At 41.9% G+C, this 23,509-nt stretch overlaps 2 protein-coding genes across 3 annotated transcripts in view; both read left to right on the forward strand.

Annotated features, from left to right (window-relative positions):
• The first annotated feature begins 3,026 nt into the window (after window positions 1–3,026).
• On the forward strand, window positions 3,027–10,132 carry RPS7 (ribosomal protein S7). The gene is made up of 7 exons (XM_061460754.1): window positions 3,027–3,077; window positions 3,675–3,756; window positions 4,063–4,134; window positions 5,842–5,985; window positions 7,475–7,539; window positions 9,204–9,354; window positions 10,017–10,132. The coding sequence occupies exons 2-7, from the start codon at window positions 3,682–3,684 to the stop codon at window positions 10,092–10,094; spliced, it is 585 nt and encodes a 194-aa protein (XP_061316738.1). The 5' UTR covers window positions 3,027–3,077; window positions 3,675–3,681; the 3' UTR covers window positions 10,095–10,132.
• A 6,569-nt stretch (window positions 10,133–16,701) lies between these two features.
• Window positions 16,702–23,509, forward strand: part of COLEC11 (collectin subfamily member 11) — a 37,211-nt gene continuing 30,403 nt past the window's right edge. Inside the window, exon 1 of one of the 2 annotated variants that reach the window (XM_061460755.1) lies at window positions 16,702–17,588. The gene's annotated coding sequence lies outside the window, so the exon portion shown is untranslated. The remainder of the gene's footprint in view (window positions 17,589–23,509) is intronic. The other variant, XM_061460756.1, reaches the window with a different exon arrangement.

Genomic DNA, 23,509 nt, shown 5'->3' on the forward strand with positions numbered 1-23,509 from the left:
CATAGCCAGCTAACTCTACCCTTACTGCTGCATCTCTGTTGCTGATTTTTCCTTGCTGTTGTGCTGCAGTGGCAGGTGAGATGGATCCCTTCCCTTTTCTCATGTGGCAGCTGGCATTTTCGCTATTGTGGCATTTAGCACCATGAGGCTAAGCAATACCTGTGCTTGCTTCATGGTACTTCCTCTCTGGTTGCTGTAGCTCTAGTGGATTCAGGGGGGGGGGGGTCAGTCAGCCGAGGGCAGAGAGGATGTTTCAGGCTCTCTAATTCACGTTTTTGTGAAGTGAGTGCAAGGACCCAAGAAGCAACCCATTTAGTCCCCACCTGCAAAGATGAAGGCTCCAGATGAGCTCTCCTCATCTAAATACAGAATGTAAATATATACATGGATAGGACTTTAAGTGGGTTTCATAAATGATTTAGCACTTTTAGTCAACGTCAGTTACACACAGCAACTCTTTGTAGCCACTGTAGAATAGGCTGATGAGGTATACCATATGATGAGTTTTCCCATATCAAAGCTTCCATGAGTGCTGAGATATTGGGAATGAGTGGCTAAGTGAAAAGGAAGGAGAATAAGTGATCCTGTTTTGGTGGAAACATGGTGGCACCATGCTGAATGAGAGTGGTCACTGAGCCATGCATGGCCTGGTAGTGAGCGTTACTCTCACCACGCTGCATCATAAATTCAGCTGTGTTTTACTGTCTCCATTATTCAGCTTATAAGAGGTGCTCTGTTCTAACACACACTTCCCCCCCCCCCCCCCCCCCAACTTGTGTATTCATTTATTAACATATATTCTTGGCAACCATTTCTGTGTTCATAACAGTTTGCAGAAAAAAACCCATAACTCAACATATGTATACAAAAAATACACATCACTTTAGTAAGGGCATGTGTCTGTATGGCATTTTTACTTAAACTCACTGTAAATTTATCTGACTACTTTGCCCCATATTAATGTATGTATTATACACATTAGCTAAGCATTTTAATCTTATTTGATAAATATTTTGGCTTGTAACATGGTTAACCACAATGTAGTTGCCCACATAAGCTTTTAAAGCCAAATTTGATGTGACCTGAATCAAACATTTCCTATTTAAAACTGAGATTTTAGGTAGGTAAGCAACTAGGTAGTCTTTTTATCTGGCATACCCTGCGAGTGTAAGTTATATGGCTGTCACATTACCTTGATTGAAAACATGACAGGAAAGGAGCTGTTTTATCTTCCTTGTCACAACTGAGATCTTGCAGAACAAAAAACTTGCTTGTACTTCAGTGTAAAACTATGTGTCAGTGAAGCCGCAAAGTAGTAACCCCTGGTATCATCGCAGTCTTCAGCCGACCTTTAGTGGAACAGTCCACCCATGAGCTTTGAAACTCTGGTATGGTTATACAAGCCTCTCCCAGGAAAGTGAGCTGGCAGTTCTACAGGTAGCTCTGATCCTGACAAGTCCTGCCTTCTGTCTCTGTCTCCCACTTATATGAGATATTGTCCTACCGCTGTTGGGATACTTCTGTAACACACCTGACATTCTTTCCACTTCTTCACCCCACCCATTCTGAGTCTGCACAATGTAAGAACTTTATTCATTATACTACTTTGTTATGACATAACTTCTTCTAAAGATCACATGCCCACAGTGATTTTTGAAAACCTGTCAGCTGCTTTGCATACCAGACACTGTTGACTGGGGTAAAGCCAACATACATCTCAACATTGCATCTTCCCCTGATGTATAGTCAGTGTCAGAAAGAAATCTATCTACACCTTTTCTCGTTGCTCCAATGTAGCATTCAGGTCTATTCAGCAGCAGTAATAGCATGAAGATGGGCAACTGTAGACAGTCATCTATATTTTTATTTCTTCATCAGCATTCTGAATAGTCAAATTTTGATCCACCTGTATGCCACTTAGTCCTTCTCCTTGTCATGAAGGCTTTCAAAGTAGAAACTGCATGTGGACTACTGGACTGCTGAGGTGATTACTTGTCATCTTTCTTTTTTTACTCTTCGATAAGATCCTCACCAGTGTTGTGTAGATAATTTAAAATTTCTATAAATACTAATCCTGGCCATCAGCATGAGCTGGGCAGTTTTTCCTATTTGTTTAATTCATGCAAGGGAAGAAGACTGACTTGGGAGAAAATGGGAACTGAACAGTCTGCTTTTCTGACTATCATAAATACATCAAAAAGCCCACAAATGTTTGAAAACATGGGCTGCCTTCAGCAGATGCTAAAGTTTTTCAGGTTGGGGGTGGTAGCGTCCTTGTCAGTTTTTTGTTTACAACAGGACAACACAGTTAATGACGGGAGATGAATCAGTGAAGGGAAGAAAAAGACCACCCACTTTCCGACTGTTTTCTTTTACAGCTGGCGGCTGGTGCTGTTTTGCACAGCACCTGATGCGGGTGAAAGAGCTCTACAACAGAGGCAGCCGCACGCCCTGCCTACCGGCCCTGCCACCGTTGGAGCAAACCGAGCTGTGCCGCAGCGCGAAGCCCGAGATCGTAGCGACCGGTTACAGACAAAGCATTGCGCTACCAGGAAACACAGAACGCCAGCCTGTGTGGGAGCGGCCAACAGCCCCTGAAGGCGAGAGGGGTGGCGGGGGCCGCCTCACGCTACCCGGGCTCACGGAGAAGCAAGTGACGGCCAAAGTTTCGCGTAACAGCGATGGACAGAGCAGAGCAGGCTTTTCCTTCTCTCTGTTTCCTTGCTGTGACAGGGAGAGCACCGCTGGGAGAGAAGAAGAGGGGAGAAGGGACAGCACCCCCGCACCCGCAGGCTGAAGATGCCCCCCGCAGCCAACCGCTACCAGCGATGCACATGCGCCGCGCCCAGCAGCTGGTGACGACCTCATCCGCGGGCACCGCGCCCGGACTCTCACCGTCCGCTTGGGCTTCGCCCCGGAACAAACAGGCGTCAGCTCGCGACGCGTGCAAGTGTCCGCGCTGCCCGTCTTCCGGGTTTGGCTTCACTCCTGAGTGGGCGGGGCGAGCGCCTTCCAGGGCCGCGGTTTGCGCCGCTCTCGCGAGAGCTCTCTCTTTTCCTAGGCCGCCGCTGAGAGAGGTAGGTGTTTGGCCGCGGCCGCCTTTTCCCCCGTCGCTGCCCCAATACGAACCCGAGCGTTGAGCAGTGCTCCCCGCCGCAGCCTTGGGGTGGGGATGCCCCCGATTACCGCCCGCCCGAGGCCCGATGGTCGCGGGGGTGCCTGGTGTCGGGGAACGGGATGTGATGGAGTTTTTCTCTGCCCTCCTCTGGTGGCGCCCCAAGGGAGGCCGCGGTAGTGGGGCAGCAGGCCGCTGGGCGGGAGGAGGGAGCCGGGGCCGGGCGCGGAGCCCTGTGAGCCGGGTAACACTGCCTGACCGCCTGCCCTGCGGCACGTGTGGCCCGGTGAACGGCCGGGCCGCCTCCCCGGCGCTCCTGAGGTTTCGCAGCGGCCGGTGCCACACGTGGGGCCCCGGGGTGGCCCAGCCCTGCTTGCCCCAGGACCGTTTTCCCGGACTGTGGTTGGCATCCCCTGGAGCGACGTGCTGGGGTTTGCGTGGCCCACTGAGGTCTCCCTTGGTTCGCTTTGAAGCATGTGGCCAGATGGCAGAGTCGCTGTGTTTGTAGCAGAAGATGACGTGTTCCGTTTGGCAACTGAGATGATCTTTTGCATTGCAGAAAGGCCATGTTCAGCTCTAGCGCAAAGATTGTGAAGCCTAATGGCGAGAAGCCAGATGAGTTTGAGTCTGGTATATCCCAGGTATGTGTCTTTTTCTTCTGCTGTTTGGTGATTGTGAGTTATGGAGTAGTGCTGTGACAGTTGTCTGGAGCACAGACTTCAAGGGTGATGCTAAGTGTACTTTTTCTTAGTTTGGCTTGGGAACTGGGGCAGTCAGCCTGCGTTCCCAACTGTTGCATCTGCCTGTGTGACAAAGTCTTTGATACTGACTGTGGTAAAAACTATATGGGTGCTCTCTGGTGCTGTGGACAGACTTTGGTCTCAGCGGTTCTTAACGACTTGACTTGTATGTTATGTATGTTATGTCTTATTTTGCAACATTTCTAGGCTCTGTTGGAGTTGGAAATGAACTCTGACTTAAAGGCTCAGCTGCGGGAGTTGAACATCACAGCAGCTAAGGTAGGTTGCACCACAACGAATTGCTTGGTGACTTGCTCTCTGCGTGTTTAATTTTTCCAAGTGTTAACATTTTAAGTGAATAGTGTCTTTAGCCTTTTCTTATAGTCTGTGATTATTCTGCTATATGTTGTTGTGGTTTATCTTTTGGTATTTGCTGTTAACATGTAAGAGTTTGTAAAAGTTTTTGTGTTTTTTTTTTTTCCTGAGGAACTGGTTTGAAAAGTCATAAAATCTCAAATAGTAATTTGGGGGCTTAAATATTCAGAAAACAGTAGTTCTGCTTTCTCTGCAAAGTGGGCTTGAGGTCTGAAACTGATTTTTTTGTGTGTAGATATTGGCTGGTGTCCTGGTTTTGGACCAGGACAGCTGGCAATGTAGGCGTTCAAGAACCTGTCTTAGAAACATAAGCTATAACACTTTCTGTAAAATCAGTTTGTTGTAAATCCTCTGTTATGTCTCATGTAGTAGGTAGGTAGATGAAGGTACTAGAATGACTTGATGTCATAGATTAGCCTGTTTGTAAGTTTTAGTTTAGAAAGGCATCTGAAACCTTAAGAAAAGTAAGAAGAAAATTATTGTTAAAAATTGTGAGCTTTGCAGACTGTGTGGAACTTATGAAGTGGTTGCTGCAATCAAAAACTGAAGTAGGTTGCTTTTTGGTTCTTGCCCAGGCCCAGCAGTACAGATGGAAATGCATGACTGCTTGGAGTTAAGTTAAAGAATCTGGGAATGCAGAAGTCTGCTTGATAAATGGGGCCTTCAGAAGCAGCACTTTGCTACTGAAGTACATCAGTATGTACTGTCCTCAGTTTAAAAATGTCCTTGTTCTTTATCTAGCTGCTTGTTGTTTTTTTTTTGTGAGAAATCTCCTGTGGGCATCTGAATTTACTTTGTGTGGGAACATAAGTGGTGAAGAACAATTCAGCTTTCCATTCTGTTGGAGAATGAGGATGTCTCTGCAGTTAGGTTCATGGGAGAGCACCTTGTAAGCCTATCCAAACTCTTCCAGTTTTAATTGGGTGTTGGAGAAGCAAACCAGGAGAAAGTAATCCATGTTGATGTGATGTAAGCACATTTGGAGGAAAAGGAACTTTATGCTAGACACTTCTAAGATGGGGTGCTGGGACATGCTTCTAGCTATGCTTTGCCTAGAAAAGTTGGACCAGATGATCCTTGAGGTGCCTTCCAACTTGGTATTCTATGAGTCTACGACTTTGTTAGAGTAATGATGCAGGCCTTGGCAAGTGATGGAGAAAAGATGATTTCCATGAAGAGCTCAGAAATAAAAGGTTGATTACTGTAAACTTTTGTCTAGAGTTTGCATTAGAGGCAAGTATTTTTTTTTGAAACTTCATATTGGCATGTAAGTAACCACTGCAGATATTATGATAAGCATTCAGTATAGTTAGGATTCTAGCATGAGTCCCATCTTGCTGAAAGATTGAGCTTTGTAGTTTGGAGGATGTGACTCTGAAAGGAGTGGTGGGCTTTATTTGCAGCAAAACAAGTGCTTTGACAGCTTTTATTTCCTTGTAAGAGCAGTCCTCTTATATAGATCAAAACCAGTACTGCTGTCTGATGGTTCCCCCTTCTTTCCCCCCCTCCTCCCACAGTCTTACAAGTAAGACTGTGTTCAGAGAATTCATAATCAAACCAAGCATTGATTCTCAACCCCTATGTTATGTTTACTTTCTGCTTCTGTTTCAGGAAATTGAAGTGGGTGGTGGCAGAAAAGCCATCATTATCTTTGTACCAGTTCCTCAGCTGAAATCCTTCCAGAAGATTCAGGTGCGACTAGTTCGTGAGCTGGAGAAGAAATTCAGTGGGAAGCATGTGGTGTTCATTGCTCAGGTAAAACAGAATCATAAAAATGTTTATTTGAAGGGATCCTTGGGCCAGCATTAGATCAGCCATTTTTTTTGTCTAGCTGAGTCTTGAAAACATCCAAGGATGGAGGTTCCACAGCCTCTCTGGGTAACCTGTTACGGTGCTGTGCCACCCTTTGTCTTGTCTATTCAAGGTACTAATGATACCATGCATATTTTTGTACCAGCAGGAAATGTAATGAATGTCATTCAGTGCATGTAAGCTAAAATGCTTCAGGTAGCAGCTAAGGCTTTGTAAACTTGGCGAGATGTGAAACTTTTTGAAGAAGGATATAACTTTCGTGGTCTGGCCTCTCTTACTCCTTCAGAAGCTTGGGAAGCAAAGCTTAAAAAGTAAAAGGGAACAAATATTAATAGGAGCTATACTACACTTTCATAATCTATATACTTAAAATTCAGGTTAATAGTGGAATTAAAACCTGACAAGTTTTGAATTTATTGAAGGAGCTAAGCCATGAGAAGGTGATAGAGGGCTTTCCTGGGCAGTGCTAGGGGGTGGACAGACTGGAGAGATCTTTGTGGCGTGGACAGTTAGTTGTTAAACTGAAGCTCTTTTTAGCAAAAATTCTTGGTTAAATAATTTTAAGAGCCAGAGCACCTTATCCTGAATATTTATGTGGCCAAGAGGATTTCTTTCAGTTAAGTGCCTCTGGCTTACTAAAACTTAAGTGCTTGAGAATTTTCTGTCAGTTTACTAATCTGTATTTTAGAGGTGAATGTGTGTAGTAGTTCTGCTGTAGGTGAAATGTTGCTTTTGAATATGATGAGACCTAGTTTGGGTTACAGTAACCCTGTCATTAATACAGTCATGGAGAAGCTGTAATGCGATGTGTTGGTAGAAAATAACTGCAGGTGGCCATAACTGCTTCTAAACTCAGCAGAAAATAAGCTTTAGTGATCTAAGCTGGTATGCTTTTAAAGCACCTTTAGATGCTGCTTTTGCGACAGATTACACTTAAGACAAGGTTTGATCTGAATTGTGTAATACATCTCACTATTTAAACTGGTGTTTTGGTCTCTAATTAGACACCTAGCCATCTGTGGGGCTGAGATAGCTTACTGTTCTGCTTCGCACCAGAGGCTCAATCTAATAGAAATTGTAGAATTCTTTGAGATTTCTGTACCCAGAGAAGTGTGTTCAGATTGTTAATGTGACGCAGTAAATTACCATGGTTGTATTCATGGGGGAGGAGGGCTGAAATACAAATCTTTTATTTCAGTGCATTGTATATAGGATGAGTAGAATACCAGTAATTAAGTTTCTGCAAGTAGTATCACGTTCTAATGCTGGTGTAGCTTTGGACATACTTAAGTTTTCCTTTTCAGTGTCTCATGTGTCTGTTGGGGGGTGGGGAGTGCATGTTGCATGTGTGTTAAGTCTTTTAGGAGTTTGAGTTGAATGTAAACACTAGATACTAAGAAATACCTTTTTTGTTTCTTTCGTTCTTTAATAGAGAAGGATTCTGCCCAAGCCAACGAGAAAAAGCCGCACAAAAAACAAGCAAAAGCGTCCCAGGAGGTAAGTAGATAATATTAATTCAATAAGACAGCCCCCTTTTGTCACTTGCTAGTGTAGTCAAGTAATGTTTAGTTGAGTTTTTGAGAAGTCATTCAAGTGGTTGGGTGTTGTTGTCCTTTCTCTTACTGCTTGAAACAGTATCTGCTATTTGACTGCCAAAGTGTGCAGTAAAAATCTTATCTTTGGGCACTGTGTTCATTTCTTAGAACTCCCTCTCTATTCCAGCTACAGCTGTAGCCAAGTTTTAGCCAGCAATACTGGTTCAAGAAACCCAAACCTGCTGTGTCTGTTACCACAGTGTGCTGACAAGAATTATTTTTAAGCTGTAGGAAGAGCCATATCCACATTGTGTGTCAGACTGTACAAGAGGCAGGGGAGGAAATGAGGGTGGGAGTGGCAGATGACAGGTGTAGGTATAAGTAGTCCCTCTGAGTATGAATTTAACAAGAGTAGTGCAGTGGCTTGTGTTAAATGGCCACCCTGCTCTCATCTAGTCTCTTACTGCTAGATGTGCAATACTACTATGTCCAAATGGATGTCAGTACCTCTTCTCTACTGTTCTCTATCTTACTATATCATGTTGTCAGTATCTTTAAAGTTTGTCCTCTACATGACATGTGGTGTGTTCTGTAACTTTTCTTAGCCTCAGTATTGTGTTGTATCGCTATTATATTTTGAAATCTTCAGCCATAGATTTTTGAAGTGCTCTTTCATGGTGCTCATCTAGCTGCAGTCCTGCCTTTGGAGGACTCTTTTATAAAATTAAGACTGGTATTGCACAGTGCTTAGAGGAGTTGGCATCTGTGTATGTGATTAGGATGCTGCCTTCCAGCATGAGGGAAGGAGAGTCTCAGGATTGTCGCTTTCTCAGCCCGAGACTAGATCAGGCCAGTAGTGTTGTAAAACTTGAGATGTATATGGTGAAGCATAAAAGTGCAATTGATGCTTGTCTCCCTTAGCTGTCCCAATCTTTGCAAATCTGAAATGCTGCTGTAGACACGGGTCTTGGTTACTAGTGATACTGCCTTGAAACTGTAGATAGAGAAGCTGGAAATTTTACTAGTCATCTAGACTCGTACACAACCTGGGTTAATTTTTCTCCTTTTGACTGACTTATGGAGAATTCAAGAACACAGATGTAGACATCAAACAATCTAAGTGTGGACTTAACCAGCTAGACTTTTCCTGTAATACATTGGTGTTTTAAGCTGCTTGGGCTTAGGCAGATGAAGAAACTAGTGTTTTCAAAACTGGGTCTCCTTTTGTGTAGGTGAAGATGCTTACACACTTAAACTCTCCAGAGTGAGTCTCTGCCACAAATGCAGATGGGACAACTTGGTTCTCATTTAAATAAAATCTTCTTTTAATATGTAGAAATAACATTTTAGGAGTGTTCCTGCAAAGCAACATGTGATACAAAAAAGGTCAGAAACCTGGCTATGTTTTCCCTTCATGCAGTCATTACATTTCTGCACTTGGTGTAGAATTCAGCTTTTAATTTTTGCATGACCTGTGAAAAAGTGTGTATTGTCACACTGCAGCATTAAAGCAAAACGTAACACCGCTGAATTTCAGCTAAAGCATGCTGTGGAAGGTTTAAGCCTTGGAAAGCTGGAAAATCTGGCAAGAGGACATGTTTTAATGATACAAATATGGCATTTCAGCCGTACACTTACTGCAGTGCACGATGCTATTCTTGAAGACCTGGTCTTCCCAAGTGAAATTGTGGGCAAGAGAATCCGTGTAAAACTGGACGGCAGCAGGCTCATAAAAGTCCATTTGGACAAAGCACAACAGAATAATGTTGAACACAAGGTAAGTGAAAAAACTTTCTTGTGCAGGATGGGATGGCTTTCTGACTTAGCTGCTAAGAGGCTGCTTATGTGATGCAGCAGAAGGCTACCTTTAGGCTTGTGGTAATGGAGATACTTCTGTTTCTATTTGGAGTAAGATGCTGAAGAGGCGTCAAGAGAGTTTTGAGCTGAAGCTCTAGTTCAACTCTCCAAAACCCCTGGATTACGAAGTACCTATATTGGTTCCCTCATGGGAACGGACAGTTTTTTTGTTGTTGGGGGTTTTGTGTATTTGTTCGAGTTTTGAGGTTGGTTTGTTTTGCTTCTTTGTTCTGTTGTAGCTTTAAGTGAAGCACTTTGCTTAAACTAGATGCACATGGTACAGCCTGAAGTCCCCCATCTTCTGCGCTTTGCTTAGGATTTTTCTGTGGGGACATGTTTATGCCTACTCAGTTCTCTGTGTCTCCTATGGTTGCAAATCTAAGAGATTCCAAATATTTTCCAGAAAATATGTCTTCTGTGTAAATGCTCAGCTACCTTAGTCTAAAAGAAAATAATAAATAAGCCTCAGAGTTCACTTCTGAGTCAAGACACAGGGAGGAATAATGTAGTATTTAAAGTATGCTAACATAGATTTTTACTTCCATACATAGCATATATAAACAAAATTGTTTGTCTTCACAGGTGGAAACATTTTCTGGTGTCTACAAGAAGCTCACAGGCAAAGATGTCGTGTTTGAATTTCCAGAATTCCAGCTGTAAAGTGCAAAAAATGGCTGAATAAACAACTGTTCATATAACAGAGTAGTTTAATTTAAGTTTTGAATTCCATAAACATAGATGGGATTTTAAGTGGTTCATGGGACTCCACTGTCTGGATGAGTGACATTTGTCTATCAGAGTATTAAGTCACCAGCATTTTAACAGGAGGCCTCTTAGGTTGTTCTTGGCACTGTTGCAACACAACTCTGGACAAAAGAGCCCAGAGCCTGCAAAAAGAATTAGCATTGAAAAATAAGCCAAAGTTTGTTGAGACTCACCTTTTAGGGAGTATATGGAGGATTGCTGTAGAGCGGTGGAACTCCCGAGTTCTGCACAAAAGTATACCAGCTGAAGATCGTGTTCCTGACACACAGGAAGAAGTCTACATGGCATGTGATGTGACATCTGAAACATGGAGATAAAACATCTGAAGAAGGGCATTGAATTTTTAGGAAATATGTTGGGGGGAAGGTATAGTTTGAATTTGAGGTGACTTTCTTGCCTCTTAAGTGGCAAAATTGCATACCAGTTCTTACCTAAAATCACGTCTTGTAGCTTCTCACCTTTATCAGAATGAAACAGGGAGATGTTTTCACTTCTGAGTGTTTGAGTACCTTGCTGGACAAAAATACATTTTTTAGGTATTACTTTTGCTTTGAGGAATGTTTTTTTTTATATCTCCATATAGTAGCAGCATATATATTTGTATACCTAGTGGTTGAGGTCACATTTCTTGTGGCCAATAAGTGAAGGCATGGATAGATACGCCAAAGTGAAGTAATTACTACTGGAACATTTGGGGATTTTTTAGATGGTGTGTCAACATGGCTCAGTACATGTTTGGTTATATGGGGAGAAATAGGGAAGGGCTAGCTTTATCACAGCAGCCAAAAGCTGCGTGATAGTGTTATGGAAACCCTACATTTTTGACTTGGGGATCTGTTTAGAAACTCTTTCAGCATATAACCTTTTTTTCCAGCACAGGGGTGAGCATGGATAATGTTCTGTGCAATTTATGTGGATTTAGTACTTCAGTGTACGGATCAGGCTATTCTGTTACTTAGGAGTGTGTATTATAGTAAAAGACACCTAATCATGGAGACAGCCTATTGGGTAGAGAGCAAAGTAACAGTCTCTGTACCAGGAGCTCATAATAACTTGTATCTTCCTGGCTGAGAGGAGTGCCACTTACTTAGGCTCTTTATACCTTTACTTCTTTTTCCCATTTACTGTGGTTTTGGTTGCTTCCTGTTTGATACCTCTACAGTTGTGAAGAACTTAAAGGTTAAAACAAGTTCTGCATTGCTTTTGCATTGAAAAAGTTAAGGTTTTTAAGTCATGCCATAACTTCTTTCTGGTTGGGCAAGACAGATAGATAGCTGTATGCTGTTGGTTCTGGTGCAGAGAATGCAGAGAGAAGAAGGGAAACACATGTGCCCAGTTGCAATTAGTAGTAAATTTCTTGCTACTTGCTGACAAAGCTTGAATGTTTGCTCAGAAAAGCAGGTTGTTTCTTTGAAGAAGTTGGCTTACCTTGGGGCCTTTTCCTGTCCTTTTCAAACTTCCCTCTCTAGAGTATGACTATATTCCTTACTCATTCCTCAACTATTTGTTGTTCGTTTTGGATGATTCAGCAAAAGTGAATTTATCAACTTCTATTAGAATTAGATGAGGGGAGTTGTAGGTATAGAATAACCCCAAGTCCTGTCTGCTTGCGTTGAAGAGTAGTCACAAAACATCTTACAGGAGGAATGCCAGGACTTTAGAATTCAAGTTTTCCATGTTAAAATTGGTACTACTGACGTTGGAAATACCACCCCCTCCTCCCCGCAGTCTCACCCAAATAATTCTAAAGTCAGACATGTTACTAGGCTTCCCGGTACAGCAGTCCCAGATGGTAGTCTGTGCAAATAGGTGTTTGCTGATGTGGGTTGGAAGAAGCAGTCTGGGGAGTGTTTGGGGACTTAACAGATGTTAACTACCTTTAGTTAGAGGTTGGTGAGTCTGCTGGGGCTGTGTAACATCTGCAAGAAGTGATGCTCAGGCAGCAGGCTTGAGTAGACTCTTTCCTTTTTAATGGTGAAATGTAATTCAGGTTTGATATCTTCATAGCAATAAAAATGTCAGTAATGTTTCTAGTTTTAAAGCACTGGGAAGGGGTAATAAGCAGGGGAGGAGAAATCTATTAAACTGAATGAAAAGATTGCAAATGTTCCCAGGCATTACCAGCTGGCTATAGATTTTTCTTGGCTCTTGTTGCAAGCCCTTTGAACTATGTGAAATGCAAAGCCTGGGATGGCCCCATAAGCAAATTCTTTGAGTGAAAGGATAATGTTGTCAAAGCCATTTATGGTTCTTACATCAACTGAGCTGTAAGTAAAAGTGCATTTCCATGGCATAGAAATACCAGGCTGTGTGCTTTGCAAAAGGCTTTAGACCTAATTTACTTTTATCCATGACCTCCCTTGTGTGCTAGTGTCAGTGATACAGTCAGACAACTCTCACTGTCCCTTGACAAGCATATCAAGTGAATGCTTGCAATCTGGAAAGTCAGTTGATGCCATCTGGTTCAAGTGCTAATGAGGCTGGTGGCATACTGGTGTCAAATGTTACCTTAACCCAAACAGACCCTGTATGAGATGATGCTAGACTTTCCATATACCTTTCATGCACTGGCACGGTTGAACTCTGAACTCATGATTCCTCAGGAGATTATCAGATGGTCTGTGCAGAAAAGCAATGGTGTATTCTGTACCAAGACCTTGTGCAGCAGTAGTACATGGTTAGAGTCAATGTGAAGAAACTCACATACTGAAGAGTATAAAATACCTGATTATTTCGTGTAGTAGCCCAAAATGAGAAGCAAGGGCTTTATATCCATTAGGCACTCTTGAGACTTGCATCTGATATTATAGCTTTCAGTGTTTTTTCCATACAAATCCTTTTACGGATGTTTTCAGATATTTTTGTTTGTGAGGAAGGCTGCTCCCTGTTGATTTCCCTTTGAAAAGGTGTGTTGATTTGTGTAGCAGAATTCTAGTGTGGCAGAACTTGCTTGAAGTTCTGGGTGGTGTTTGACCTATCTTATATTAATGTGATAATTTGATGCATGATAACATCATGTCTTGTTAGCCCCTTTTGAGTGTAAGTGGGAGCATCTAGAGAGTTTGAATGTAGTGATCCTCACACTAGGCAGTATTAAAGGAAATACTATCACTCCTGCATCGTGAACTGAAATATCTTTCCTATGCCTCTGTTTTTAGTAAATTTTGTAAGTGGGAGGCCTGAGTTTGGGTCTCTGTAATACCTGAAAGCCAGAGCCATGCTGAAAAGCTAGACCTTTCTCTGTTCATGGGATGTGCTTCCTAGGTCTCTAGAGGTGTATCAGAGCAACAGGAGAAAATATATTGATTACAGAAAGTCATGAAGTCTCATAAAAAGAAGTCTTGTGGTTAGGTTGAGGGGAGTGAGTTTTCCTGTTCTCCGTATGGGCCTGACCGGAGCATTGATCAGTGTGAATGGTTGGCTGCTTTAACGAAGTATCTTTGCTGTGTCTCTTACTGCCTACCTTCAAAGTGCTCATGTGGAAAGCCTGTGTTCTGCTAAGAGCAAGAAGGGACACAAGCATCTCTTTGTACTCGTGCTCTGTTCCCTGCAGAGAGCTACATTTAGAGGATTTTACTTATGTCTGGTGATCAAGAGGAGAAAGTTTGTTGGATTTGTTAGTCTGCAAGACCAGGGTATCCCCTCCTTTACCCTGCAGTTACTGTCATTCTTTCTTTTTTTTTTCAGGAAGATCATTCTTAAGCTTAGCAACGAGCAGTTGCTGCCCAGTTTTGCTAAATGATTAGCAGGTAATGCTTTTCATTATTGGGTACTGTGCTGCCATGTCTTGCTCAGTATTGATCTGCCCCTGGAGCAGCAAAGATAGAATTAAAACCAGGCACTGAAGAGGTTATTCTAATTTTAGAGATGGGAAGTAACAGAAAAAGCACTACTGCTGCAGTGAATGCTGCTCAGGAATTTTGTGGAAAAAACATCGACACCACTAATGAATGGGTCTTACACAGCTGCAGAGTTAACCTATGTTGCTGCTTCTGCACTGACCTTTCCAGCGTCCATCACATATATTGCACAGAAGGGGTGGTGAGGATAGTGCCCTCTGGGGCTGCGCTAAGGCGATGAGGTTCACATGGCTTCATGGGGGGCAGCTCTACAGGCTGTTTTTTACCAGGCATATCTTGATGTTGAATAAAATTCCTTTTTTTTTGGCTAAACAGTTATTGCTTGGTGAAGCCAAAGCGAATGGGACACAGCATTAACATTATTGTTGGGAGCAGAGGAGGGGATGCACTCAGGATGCCAGCATCCAGATCCATACTATGAAGGAATCATGCGTTTGCTGTACCTCGTTATCTGTTTTGGGATTGTGCCTTGGGAGGCTTACAGGGAATGGTTAGTGAGGAAGCCTCCGCTTTCAAGAACTTGAACAGCATTTGTGATGGTCTGCAATAAGCTGAGTTCCAGCAATTGAGCTCAGATACTGACTTACTAATTAATGAGTTTGGATACTGGCAGTTTTAATCCCCTGTGAAAATCTGATTGGAAATGCTGCTGCTAACATTGGATGTTTTGCCAGAGCAAGGGGAGAATTAGGGCCTTGTCATCTTCTTGTAAGAACAGCATTTTTAAATAGCCATTGTTTTTTTATGTTTAATCCTTTCACAGACACAAAGATAATGTCAACTGACTATGGAAAGAGTAGAAAAAAATGCCTGAAAGCTTCTAAAATATAACACACCCTGCCCTGTTCTCTAACAGATGACTTGTCACTTTTATTTGTGGTTTTGGTTGGTTTCAGTCCAGGGCTTACCTATAGTTGTGTCAACATGGTGTTTGATCTGACCCTAAGGGCAGGGTGAATGTTGGGTTGTGTGTCAGCCTGAGGTAGCTGTTGTATCTTGCTGTATACCCTAGACTCTGAAGGGTATAGGTCAGCCATCCTTGCATCCCAATTCAGCAAGGGTGGCTGAAACACTTCTGAATCAGCTCTTGAAGTGTTACAGTTTCTCAGGCATATAAAATGCAAAATTAACTTAATAACCAACAGCTCTTGTGGCCTGATGATGGTTTAAGCTGTACTCAATGTGTTGGTATCCCAGATTGCAGGTAGTAGCCCAATTTAGATGATGCACTGTGTGGTTATACAGTTGGCTTTCTGGGTAGGTGAAGGGGTCTGCACCCTTTCCTGTCTTTAGATGAAACAAAACCAAGTAGTTGCCTATTTTTTCCTTTCCTAGGGAAAGCACTTTCACTGCATTTCTAGTGTTTGCTGTTTGGTTTGGTTTGTACTCTGGCCATTTATGTTTATTTTTTCTTTTCCCCCAGTGTTTAATCCTACCTTTTCTACTAACTTTCCCTGAAATGGCTCTCTTTCTCCTTGAATTCTGTTTCTGGCCTCAAAGTTATTTGCCTGTGTTTACAGGGAGAGTAGATATGTATGTAAATGGATGTTTCCTTTGCCATCGTAATATGATCTTCAAAGGCTTGGACTGCAGTCACTTTGCTGCATTCTTTACATCAAACGTTTGTCTTGGCAAGTTGCTGCCAACAGAATGCTGCAAGGGCCCAATCCTGCTGATTGCATTCTGCTCCCGCTGAACTAATGGGGTTTGTGCGCATAAAAGTGAACTTCCAAATCAGCGTTGTGTGGTCGTGACACAGTTATGTTCATGTTGTCCTTACTTACGTAATCTGGAAGTGATCACCAGTTCTTAACTTTTTATGACCATTTGGTGTGTGTTAAGATGCAGCAGTTCATAGCATGTTCCAGCCCAATGTGGAAACAGGGTGGTTTAGGAGAGGTTTGCCTTTATGAAGGTAGTCCATAATGCAAAGCTGTGATACCTGCAGTACCTGTTTTCATCTTCTTGCTCAGAAAAGCTGCTCAATATGTGGAGTGCTGTGGGGTGGCAGAGCAGGAGCTGTGGTGGGAAGGAGGTTGCTGCACGCCCCAGGGCTGGGGAGAGGTGTGATGGGAGAGAGGGGATATGACATATGCCAAAGCAGTAAAAGAGTGCATCAGTACCGTGTGTCATCACCTTGTATTGCAACCCCCACCACAGCATGGAACATGCAGTGAAGTGGACCTACACCTCCCACAAAAGCGGATCAGTAGGTGGTAAAGAAGTGAACACATACACATGATCCTATTACTTTCTCTGTTTCCCTCAGTCTAAAATCTTTTTTGTGTTCTGATACTTTTTTGGGACTGTGGAAGATGGAAAGGAGCCTCCTGCTACTGTCCATCTTCCAGTGAGAAGTCACAGACCGGAGTATGTGACCCAGGCTCACGTCCTGCTGGGTGCTTACTTACAACAAGACCCCTCAAATCTTAGCTGAGGAAACTTGGAGGAGGAACACTGGTGTGAGTAGGGGTGGGGGGATGGATGGTTTACAAGCCTTTTGTGTAGAAGCAGCTTATCAGAGCTACAGCCTTGCAAATATAGCAGCTGTTTCATTAGAGTGTATTAATTGGTGTAGTCATAAGTGGTACTGTGTATTTGCCCTGGAAGTTGAGGGTGAAGCCAGTAATATCTGTTAAACTGCTACAACAGAAGGAGGTGTTCTCAGAATTCTGCTTCTCACCATTAGCTGGCATCATTCTTTTCCTGCCCTAATGTATGTGGAGTACTGTGGTTTACTCAGCGTTCAAACTAGTCTAGCTGTTTAAGATGAAAACCACAACTGTACAACTATCTGGGAGCTAGTGAACGATTTCTACCTCCTCTTTTTCCCTTCCTATTGACACAAAAGGTGATACTGCAAGTTGTTAGAAAAACCAACCAACCAAAAAAAAAACCAAACCCCAACATTTTGTGAAGCAGCCTGCCATGTGGATAATTTAGCGTTTTTGTTACTGTGGAGTTTTGAGACTTGGCTCTCAAATAGTTCCGTGTTTACTCAGGAATGCTGCAGCCAATTGCAAGAATGGAGAGAAGAGGAAAATGTGTTAATTATCTGCATAAGATGTTCATGTTTGGTGCCACATTTCATGTGTTTTTATATCCACTGAAGCAAAGTGAGGAAAGTGCTGTGCTGGGGCAGTGTGTGTGCATGGCTTAGAGCTGAATAGATGGAAATGGTTAAAAGGGGTTCTCTGCTAGAGAGGAGGAGGGGAGAGTAAGAGTGCATTCCCAAAAAAGTACATTCCCAAAATAAAAGGCTTACATCATGGACCTCTTCAGCTTTCCCACACTTCTTTCCTAATTATTGTCCTGCAGGACAGCTGATCTATTTCAAACAGGAAGCTGTTTACAGATAACACTTGCAACTGTTTTGTCTGATTTGTTGAACTGTCGAAAAGCAAAAGACAACCTCTTTTCAAATTAAAAACTGTCAGACTTCTGTAAACAGCAGCAATGAGGTTCATCTGTGCAGTGTCCCTGCAGGCACAGAGCGTTCTGCAGTTCCCGTTTTCTCAGGAACCATAAGGTAAGAAACTTTTTACTTTTGCTCTTTAGAAGCACGTAGAGGAAAAAGCCTGGGTGTTTGTTAGGGGGCTGCCTTGTAAATAGCAGAATATGATTGATGATCCCCAAATAGTAGGGGAAGGTAGGGAAAATAAGAGCTCATTCAATTCTATGGGTTAACATTGGACCTTTCTGTTGGGAATCGCCCATGGTCACTGAATTCCTGTCTAGTGGAGGGTTTGTATTTAAAATGTATAAATGCCATTGGAAGAGCTCGCTTTCCTTTGTGCAGGAAAGGACAAAACAATATATAAATTTTAACTTTCCCTTCAGCTGAAACTTGACTGCAGTTCATTATTACTCAGTTCATAATTATTAATCCAGTTCATTAATGGATTGCAATTCCCAATAACAGGTAATCAGTATCAGTTCATTTTTTTAAATGCAAAATGCTTTTCTCTATTCTGCTACTTTTATTCCTAAGCATCTGGCTGTTTTCTACTTTAGAATTGAGCTTTTAATACAGCTGCAAAGCAGGGAGTTATGACTGATATTGCCGAAGTGAAACATATGACAGAAGATCTAGTAAGGGCTGAAAATACGCCACTGGATAATTAAGAACAAACTCGGTGAAAACCTAATCAGGTTGGGAGTAGTAGTATGCAGGAATGCCTAAAGAAATTTAAGGATGTGTAAAGATCTAAAATCATGGTCTAAATGAGCTGGAGTATGAGTGTAAGCTGTTCTCTAGTAACCAGAAGGCCACATGCCTGCTTTTCAGTCATAAGGTATGAAAAAAACCTGTGAGTTTGCCTTCTGACTTCTGTGCATACGTACATGTGTGTTTGATATAGACAGTGAAATTTAGGAGGGGGATTGTTTCCTAGAAAAAGTCAAATCACTGTGGAGAACTGAAATACCCACCTCCCCTTGCCATACAGTGAAACAGCAGGAGCCTCTGGACTGGAAATACTACAACTTTGATCCTTGGGTGCTGTAAGATTTTAAAAATACAGCAAATGTAGAAACTATTGCCCTGTACTTCTCTCTCTCTGTAGTGGAGGTATTTTGTGTTTCATATCTGTGTGATTGTTTGCATGATTGTAATTCTTGAAAGCATCATAGTGATCAAAGAATATAAAAAACTCACTGATACAAGGGTCTCACTTATAACAATGATTTTGGGATCTTTTAGTCTGTGGCAACTCATTAAACATATCCCTAAAATTTTATTATGCTACTGATGCTGCATAAATAAGGTATGGAGATGTATGGGCAAGAAGTAATACTTCCAAGTTGAGTATTCCTTTAAAAAATGCTTGGGCTGTCATTCAGAAAATTTAGATGTATTTGTTAAAAATGAAAATATTTTTTAAGTTAATAAAATCACAGAATCATAGAATAGTTAGGGTTGGAAAGGACCTTAAGATCATCAAGTTCCAACCCCCCTGCTATGGGCAGGGACACCTCACTGTAAACCATATCACCCAAGGCCTTGTCCAACCTGGTCTTGAATACTGCCAGGGATGAAGCATTCACAACCTCCCTGGGCAACCTATTCCAGTGCCTCACCACCCTATCCGGAAAGAATTTCCTCCTTATATCCAATCTAAACTATCTAACTTAAATTCATAGTTAAAAACAGCATTTTAAACATGGCATAGTCCTAAAGTCAGCAGAGAGTTGCACTGTAGAAGCAGCAGAAATCTACTATGTAATTTACAGATTGTACATTATGTTGAATGCTGGTTTTTTTTGATTACTTTTGAGTGATTTTACACTCTTTCTATAGCTCTTATTTAGTCATCTTCAGGGCTGTCCAAAAACTCTTGAACGAGAATCCTTTGAAGTGGGAAGGCTTTTGGCAGAGTAGCTTTTTAAAGAAAAGTGTCAGTTTGCCAGAGTAGTTCAGTTCTTTTGTCAAAGTATTTTGGCTGAAAACCAAAAGAGTTTAGCCAAAAATACTCTCATGGTGTCTCCTGGGAAGTGTAGTTTGTGCTTTGCATTGCATTTCACTACTGGCAGAAGTTCACAGCTGAACCCCTTTTCCCATAAGGCCCTGTGGTCAGGATCTTGCTATTTTAATTTCCCTTGGTGAGGGGAGCATTAGGATGTATTTTGGGAAAAGTAGTCTAGTGAAAGAAGAATTACTGGGCTTGTAAGGCATCAGCTGTAGACAAAGCCTCTCGGATTACTGGTCGATAACTGGCAGCTTAAAATTTGAGCGCTTCCTTCTGTTTTGCACATGAGCTACAGACAGTCCTGTTTGTGGGCCTGGAGAGTAGGACCCTTCAAGAAGATTAGTATGTCATTAGAAGACTTAAAGCCTTTTGATGGTTTTTAGCCATGGAAACACCTGTGCAAGGGAGAGAACATTTAAAAATGTTTCTAAGGCTTTCTTAGTGCTTCTGCAAACTTCTATTTCCTGAAAGTACTCCTTTTTTTGTATTTTGAATTTAAAGCTGCAAGGGGGTATGGCTGGATATTAAGAGTTAGGCAAACTCTTAATTCCAGAGGAAAATGACCCAATAGGAGCCTCAAGCTTTAGAAAGAGGTAGTTTTGAAAATCCATCACGTTTTCATCTTGCCCATCTAAATGCCTCATGAGAAAAATCTATTCCTGAGTGATTTATTTGCTATAGTTATAGGAGATGTCTGCAGTTAAAAAGAGAATGGAAGTCGATCTGCTTGAGTTCTTCATCACTGGACCAGTCTTATTTATTAGCATCCAACGATCCTTAGCTGCTGTGACTGTTTAGATGTTACTTCCTAAACTGCATCAGAAGATTGGTTAAGTCTATAGGGTGTCCCAGAGGCCAGAACAGGGCAGTAAGATGGATGGTGAGGAGTTTTAGGGTTTATATTGTTTTCCTTCTATACTGAATCATAGAATGACTTGGGTTAGAAGGAACCTTTAAAGGTCACCTAGTCCAACAATAAAACACATTAATACAGTGTCACAGTGTTGCAAGTTAGATACCTGACTCCAGAATAAGAATCAGCAATGTTTGCATGCTGTATGGAGTGAATGGAGGAGAATGAAGTGCTGAAGAAAATGACTTGCCGCAGCCAGCAGTGTGTGATGGCCACAGCAGCTATCTGGAAAATGTTTGTGAGGGAGATGCTCCGGGATTCACTCTGCTGGATGTGGGAGTGGATAAATTCACTAGCTTTATTGCCAAGTGCCTGCAGGAACTTGAGTTCCAGAAGCTGTAACCTCAGCTTGGTGCCCAGTTGTCCTACAGGCATGGAGACTTATAAAACTGGCTGTGAGAAAACAGGTTTCTACCATTCTTGTTGAGAAATGAAAACTTCTGCTACCCAGCTGTTGTGTAATAATGTACTGGCTGGGAGCACTTTCCTGGAAAGCAGGAGCTCTGCAATGCAGCTCATTGCACTGCTTCAAACCCCACTTCCCATCTGCTGGCAAGTTGCCCTTGTTCTAACTGACATGGTAATTTGGAAGTGGGACCACTGAACATCTAAGATTGTGTCCACAGCTCCCAAGACAGTTTCTGATGTTGATAGTGCTTTGATTTTAGAAAAGAAAAAGTCTGAACAGTTGAGGGAAATATGTTCCTTGGAAATGGCACTGTTTTCTATTAACTTTTCTGCTTATAGTGCGCTTAGCGGATACTGAAGGAGTTTGGACATGTTTCCTTGATGGGCATAAATGACCTATGTGGAAGAATAGTGTCTTGTTATGCCCTTCAGGCAATATGTCGGCCATCTCTGGTCTGTGAAGTAAGAAAAGCTTAGGCACTCAAGTAAGCTTTCTGCTAAAACTATAGGCACCTTCTGCTTTAAGATTGCTTAATTGTTGGGAGATGGTTTTGGATGCTTTACTTGGACTTGGGAACAGGCCATAGATAAAGATCCAGTGCTAGTATTGCCAATAGTAACTTAAGCATCTCTCACCTGGAGATTTAGGGGTGAAGAATGGAAAAGAATGGAGAATGGAAAGAGAAATTTCTTCAGTTGTGGCTGGTTTTTGAGTGGGATCTTGAAGAATGAAGCTGTGTCCATAGCTGTGCTCAGGTTCCTGGTGTCCATCTTTGGTACTAAGCATTGATCACTTTGTGATAATTTTTCTTTTGCTCCTGTTAGTAGGATTAGCTAACTGTGGAATAAGCATAAATAGTAACAAGAAATCCTCTGGATAGCACTCTTAATTTTCAGTTTAATTTGAGTGATTTTCAGGCTTAGTTGTGGAACCCTTCAGATTTGCCTATGATGGTGCTGATGATTTCAGCAGGTATTGAACCTTGCTGATAATAGGCATGCATTTATTCATCTTTAGTGGACTCCTTAGAGTGTGTGGGCCTCCAGGTGACCACAGATCATGGGTTGATTTGATCTCCAGCTGGGCTGCATGCTGGAGCAGTCTGCTGGTTTCTGTGCTGTGAGGGCTGGACAATGAAGCTTACATGAAATGGTTTGGCTGGTTAACAAATGCACTGCACAGAGGCTGAAGGGTTCAAAAATCATTCATCTTCACTGAAGAAGGCACCCAAATAACTTGTATCCATTTAAAAAGGCTTCACAAGCACTTCTTTAAGTGATTCTTGTACACCAAAGGCTGTTGATTATCTTGGAGTTCAGGAGAGACAAGAAAGCATGGAAATCTTTGTGAGGACATTAGTTAATGTAAGTAGAATTTTATGATTATCATCAGAGAAGGATTCATAAGAGATCGTCTAATTTGGGGAAATTAAAGAGCTTTAAAAATAATAGTATGAGAAGTTGCTGGCAAGGTTAGAAGGCACAGTAATCGTGGCCAATCAAAATATAAACATCAGGCAAGAATGTAATGAAAGGCAGGAAACAGCAAAAAAGCCTTATTACATAGGAAAAGTGTCTCTCAATGAGCTCTCCCATCAGAATGGTATAATGAGAAAACAGGTCTCTGATGGCTGAGTGGTTAGTGGAGTGCAAGAAATACTAAGGAAGCAGATACTGAGAACATGTGTCAGAGCAAGAGAAGTGCTGCTTACTTGTGCTGAGGAGATTCCAGGGTGGTAGATCTGTCAACTGCGCCAACAGATGTGTTTGCAGTGTTTCTCTCTAGTCATGTGATGTACTTGCAGTTTAAAGCCAACGCAGAGATGAGGTGAGGTGATGTTATGAGAGCCATGTTATGAGCTTCAGCTGACAAAACTCGTGATTTGGAGGTTTTATTCCTTTGCTGTTTAGTACCTTCATGACAGAACTGCTTTTCGTGTAACTGTGAAGCGCCAAAAACTCTGTAGTCACTCTCTGCTTTCCTTTCTTTTTTTAATGAATGTTATATAAACCCCTCATGAATACATGAATATATAATAGTAACTTACAATTAGATACTTCAAAATTAATTTAAAATCCATAGACAACATACATAGCTATTTGCTTCTGTCTACTTCATTTAAAAAGTTCTGAACGTAATCCTAAATCTTAAATCTTCAAGGGAGAATTACCGATTTTTAGGTACCATTTTTCTTTCAACTTTTCAAGGGCAGTCCTAGGTGTATTTCTTCACAGAGCATTCGTAGATAATCTTTGCTTGTTTTGTTGAGGAAATAGCAAGGAGGAAGCTGATTTTTCTAAAGAAGTCCTTGAGGTGTTGTTCTTGGGTAGAATGTGAGAATTTCTACTAGTTTCCAAATATCTTCATGTCTTGAGTATCATGTCTTCAGAATTATTTAAGCTCAAAATGTCTATGTGTTGTATATGGACGCAGCTGTATTATCTTCTTAAGTTTTGTGGAGATAGGTAAATAGGTGATGTTCCAGAAGTGCTCTATGTGGCCACTCATTTTTATGCAGACTGTGCTCACTGCTGCGTCTGCTTCCACAGTGCAATAGGTATAATGGGAACTTAGTACACTGTTGAAAAAGACTGCTCTCTATAGATGCTAGGGCAGTTTTACTGTCAAATTGAAACCCTCTCATCTGAAAAGAGACCAGC

This window comes from Pezoporus flaviventris, unplaced genomic scaffold (genome assembly GCF_033815535.1).
Source record: "Pezoporus flaviventris isolate CSIRO_AGI_PZ_B2104156 unplaced genomic scaffold, CSIRO_AGI_Pfla_v1 ptg000031l, whole genome shotgun sequence".
Lineage (NCBI taxonomy): Eukaryota > Metazoa > Chordata > Aves > Psittaciformes > Psittacidae > Pezoporus > Pezoporus flaviventris.

What these genes read in the sequence shown, in the direction of transcription:
- RPS7 (XM_061460754.1), top strand. Translation starts at nt 3,682, where the DNA reads ATGTTCAGCTCTAGCGCAAAGATTGTGAAGCCTAATGGCGAGAAGCCA. An exon ending in TGAACATCACAGCAGCTAAG is followed by an intron (nt 4,135 to 5,841) that starts GTAGGTTGCACC and finishes CTTCTGTTTCAG; the next exon opens with GAAATTGAAGTGGGTGGTGG. An exon ending in ATGTGGTGTTCATTGCTCAG is followed by an intron (nt 5,986 to 7,474) that starts GTAAAACAGAAT and finishes GTTCTTTAATAG; the next exon opens with AGAAGGATTCTGCCCAAGCC.